The 4,113-nt window shown below is 36.8% G+C and overlaps 1 protein-coding gene across 2 annotated transcripts in view; it reads right to left on the bottom strand.

Annotated features, from left to right (window-relative positions):
- LOC105556965 (dehydrodolichyl diphosphate syntase complex subunit NUS1) overlaps window positions 1–3,723 on the bottom strand; it is a 9,053-nt gene extending 5,330 nt beyond the window's left edge. Inside the window, exon 1 of one of the 2 annotated variants that reach the window (XM_012004081.1) lies at window positions 3,128–3,723. In XM_012004081.1, the coding sequence (XP_011859471.1) occupies window positions 3,128–3,461 (334 nt within the window). In that variant the 5' untranslated portion in view covers window positions 3,462–3,723. The remainder of the gene's footprint in view (window positions 1–3,127) is intronic. The other variant, XM_012004080.1, reaches the window with a different exon arrangement.
- Between the last annotated feature and the right edge of the window lie 390 nt (window positions 3,724–4,113).

The following is a 4,113-nucleotide window of genomic DNA, read 5'->3' as shown; positions in this document are numbered from 1 at the left end:
TTAAGATGGCTTTTGCATAAACCGACCAAAAGTAGAAAAAATTGAAATTTAAATATGTTGCGGTTGTAAATGTTATCTATATCAGTACACCAAATTTCAGACCCGGTCACCGATGATATAAAATAAAAAAGTTAGTTTTTGTAACATTCCTGTAAACATCAAGTAACGGTCGCATAACATCAGTATTATAATTTCCTACTCAACAAGATAAATGTAATATAACACCCATGTTATATTACATTTACATTATTAAGTAGGAAATTATATTGATATTATGTAACTGTTATTTGGTGTTCACTGGGATTAGGGGTCATGGGCCAATTGCTCGCAGAAACACTTTAAGGATTAATATTATTTTATAGAAAAAGTAGATCTTAACAAGAAACGAGAAGAACATAATAAATGTCACAAAGATTCAAATGTGCTATTAAGTATATGAGGTTACCGACCTTTGCAAGTAAATATTTATTAGTAAAATCAAAAGGTATGTTTTGAGGAAATTTGATAACTCTTTGAGACTTGACAATATCACATATTTTTAACTGTTTTTAAATATGCATATACAGGGTGAGTAAAAAGCACCGGACCGCTGAAATATCTCGAAAGATATGGGAAATACGGAAAAATGTTTCAGACAAAAGTTGTACGGTTTTAAAAGGGCTATATAATGGTGAAATAAATTTTCGAAAAAAGTTATTTTTTTATAGTTATATGGAGGTTTCCGTAATTTTTTAAAATAAAACCTCTTATTTCTGATTACATATTCTTGTAGCTGACCTCGAGACCTTTTCAAAACTCTACAGACACATTCTTTTTGGTCAAGTATTCCAGACAACATGCATGTCTAAACGAAAATATGTCTATACGAAAAATATCTGGCTGGGGTAATATTTTTCGCAATAAGAATTTTAATGAGGATCCGGGCAGCCACTTTCGCCCGCTAGGGAGCTGCCGACCAAAGGCGCGTCTGCTAGCCCATAAGCGATTACGGAACTGTTAGAGCTAACACCGTTGTTCGGCAAAATGCCTATGTGCTGCGTGTTTAAATGTTCTAATATGGGTGGACACGAGTTTCTAAAAGACCCAGAGAGAAGGAAAAGATGGGTGATAACTGTAAAACGGGAAAAAGCCTACAATGCGCGCGCTGCCGCTGCAGCAGTCAATCCGACGTTAGGTTGGCATCTCGGTGTTGCCATCTGTCCTTAGCTTGTCGTTGCCGGATCCTCATTGCCAGACACGATCGACAAACCGATGTTATTAATATATTGTTTAGTTTTAGATAGGGGTCTTACTTGAAAGTTACTTGATAAGATAATTTTTGAAAGTTTTTAAAAATAGAAAAGTTTGTGAAATTAGAATGAGATTTGTAGCGCAATATGTAGTGTATAAGAGAGGATTGGGGCAGTTATGACAGCCACCCATAACCAGAACTGTCACATTACTGACAGCTTAAAGTATCGATTACTTTCAACACAAAAGATTCATAAATTAATCCGCTAGGAGATAATTTTTAAAAGTAACTCGCATTTAAAAATTGTTGAAGAATATGAGGACGATATAAGGAGGTCTATCAACGGCAGAATTTTGGGAAAATAATTCTTAGCATACTAGGAGTCCTAAAAGTAGTAATCACGACTTCCAAGAGAAGCTTTTAGTTCTCATTCCTATAGAAGAGGAAAGAACTCTTCGACGTCCGCTTGACCGCGGTCTAAGTACAAAGACCAGAAATTGCGTAATATCGAGATACGACCTTGCAAAAGAGATCAGTCGATATGCCTATAATACATGTCTCGAGGACGTCTTTTAGATTTGTTTTCAAGACGTCTTACAGACGTCTTGAAGACAAGTCTAAAAGACAGAAGGTCAACTACAAGAATATATGTAATCAGAAATAGGGGGTTCCATTTTAAAAAATGGCAGCGAACTCGATATAACCATAAAAAATTTATTTATTTCAAAACTTTATTTTACTATTATATTAGGGTTGTAACGAAAGTGGTTATAACGAAAACGAATGCGAAAGCGAAAGAAAACATATCAATTTTTGCGAAAGCGAAAGCGAATGCGAATGCGAAAGATCTTGTTTCTTTCTACTGAATGATATAATTGACAGTTAGGAAAAATGTTATGTAATTAATAATCTAATAATAATAAAAAATATTTCTAATTGAAATTATTGAATGAGAAATGCAGATTAGTAAATTAGTAACTTATTTATTTTAATTATAATCATAAAATACATTATTGCAATGTAACACAGAACAGGAACGGAGATATCACTTTCTAATAAAACAAAATAAACATTTTCTATCATTTCAGAATAAAATAAAGCTCTAAAATATTGTAGGTTAGGTTAGAGTTCTACGTGCGGGCCAGACAAAATCTTTAGCTAAAACTTTCGCATAATTAGTTGCGAAAGCGAAAGCGAAAGCAAGAGTCTAAAATGATGCGTAAGTCTCGCTTTCGCATATGCGAAAGCGAATATTCGTTACAACCCTACATTATATGGCCTTCTTAAAACCGTATAACCTTTGTCTAAAACATTTTTCCGTATTTCCCATATTTTTCGAGATATTTCACCGGTCCGGTACTTTTTACTCACCCTGTATAACCTAGCACATATCAATGCATTTGATCAATAATCCATTAAGTGATTTTTTAAGTGAAAAAAAATAATGAATTTATAAATCAAAGGGGCCCCACTAAAGCACCTATACTAACCGCTCCTTTATGCAGAAGCCACCTTAAATACAAAAACGAACTATGAATACCAGCCAGACATGTATGAAACAATGCAATTCAATTTTAAATTTGCAATGTAAAACAGTTACATTGTAACTTCGAGAAGACAATTGTTGGAGAATATCACGTTTAGCAACAAAAAGAGTCATCAAAACAAAGACATTTCGCGATTGTCCGAATTCTTGCGTGATAAATGAAAATACGATAAACTCGCACGATAAATGACGGTCTGAAATCTTCAACCGAATATAAACATACACACGTACAACAAACATAAATATACACACAAAACGATCTTTATTTTCTCTTTTTTTTTAATTTCTTCGCACGAATTTACTCTCACATACAGATACAGTGATATATCAATACTAAATCGTATTTTTACCATTACGGTCAAAGAAGCTGATGTAAGGTATATCAAGTATAGTGCTCCATGTAATTATACGCACGCAGTCCAGGACGGACTCATCGCCCAGTCCGGACACGATCACCAGGTGTCTGGGTATCCTCTTCATTTTAGTTAGCGTGCGAATGAGCTCCGCCGTGGTGCCCGCGCGCCAGTACTCCGCACACCGCCCGTATGCTGCGTCGCACGCATAGCGGATTGCGATGTACAGGCTATGTAAAAGGTGTGCGAGCACTAACATCATATGTAGAAAAGCACTCATACTGCTGGCGTGCGACTGCGTGTCTATACAACATAATAGGGTGTGTGGCATCGACTGAGCAGCGCGACAGCACGCGACAAGTCTTTTAAGCTGCCTGGACTGGAAGGCCTCGAAATCCGCGTGTCCACCACCAGCCTCTCAGCCAGCGTTACGTGTCAACCACACGCACACATGAATCAGCTTATAAGTCGAACGCTCGTAAAGTCCGCGAACCTCACTAGCTGCACAGCTCGAGCTTCCTACACCACCTCACGTGGGAAATACATACAACTTCTTCTGTTTTTTATTTAAAGGTCAACAAGAGTGACGGGCAAAGCGGAAAATTCCGAATCGATATTGAAGACCTCATGCGGCAACAGTCCGAAACTTCAGTTTTAGGATTACCAATTTAAGAAATAAATTCCTAGGCTCTATGGCCGGTATTCATAGGCCCGGTTTCACCAACGCGAGTTAATCTAATCGGTCGGTTAACTTGACAGGGTGCCAACATAAAACTTCTTTATTAACCTATTTTCTTGGTTAATAAAGAAGTTTTATGTTGGCACCCTGTCAAGTTAACCGACCGATTAGATTAACTCGCGTTGGTGAAACCGGGCCATAGTTGAACTATAAAGGCCTTCACACATAAAATTCCGTAAGGACGTAAAACGTAAGCATAAGAAAATCGACCAATCACAGTCGAGAACGTAAGGCAATGACGCAA

The sequence above is a fragment of the Vollenhovia emeryi genome, unplaced genomic scaffold (assembly GCF_000949405.1).
Source record: "Vollenhovia emeryi isolate VEMERY1.0 unplaced genomic scaffold, V.emery_V1.0 DF939676.1, whole genome shotgun sequence".
In the NCBI taxonomy this organism is placed as follows: domain Eukaryota; kingdom Metazoa; phylum Arthropoda; class Insecta; order Hymenoptera; family Formicidae; genus Vollenhovia; species Vollenhovia emeryi.
The sequence above is the reverse complement of the archived record's forward strand: the minus strand, read 5'-3'. Positions and strand labels throughout refer to the sequence as shown.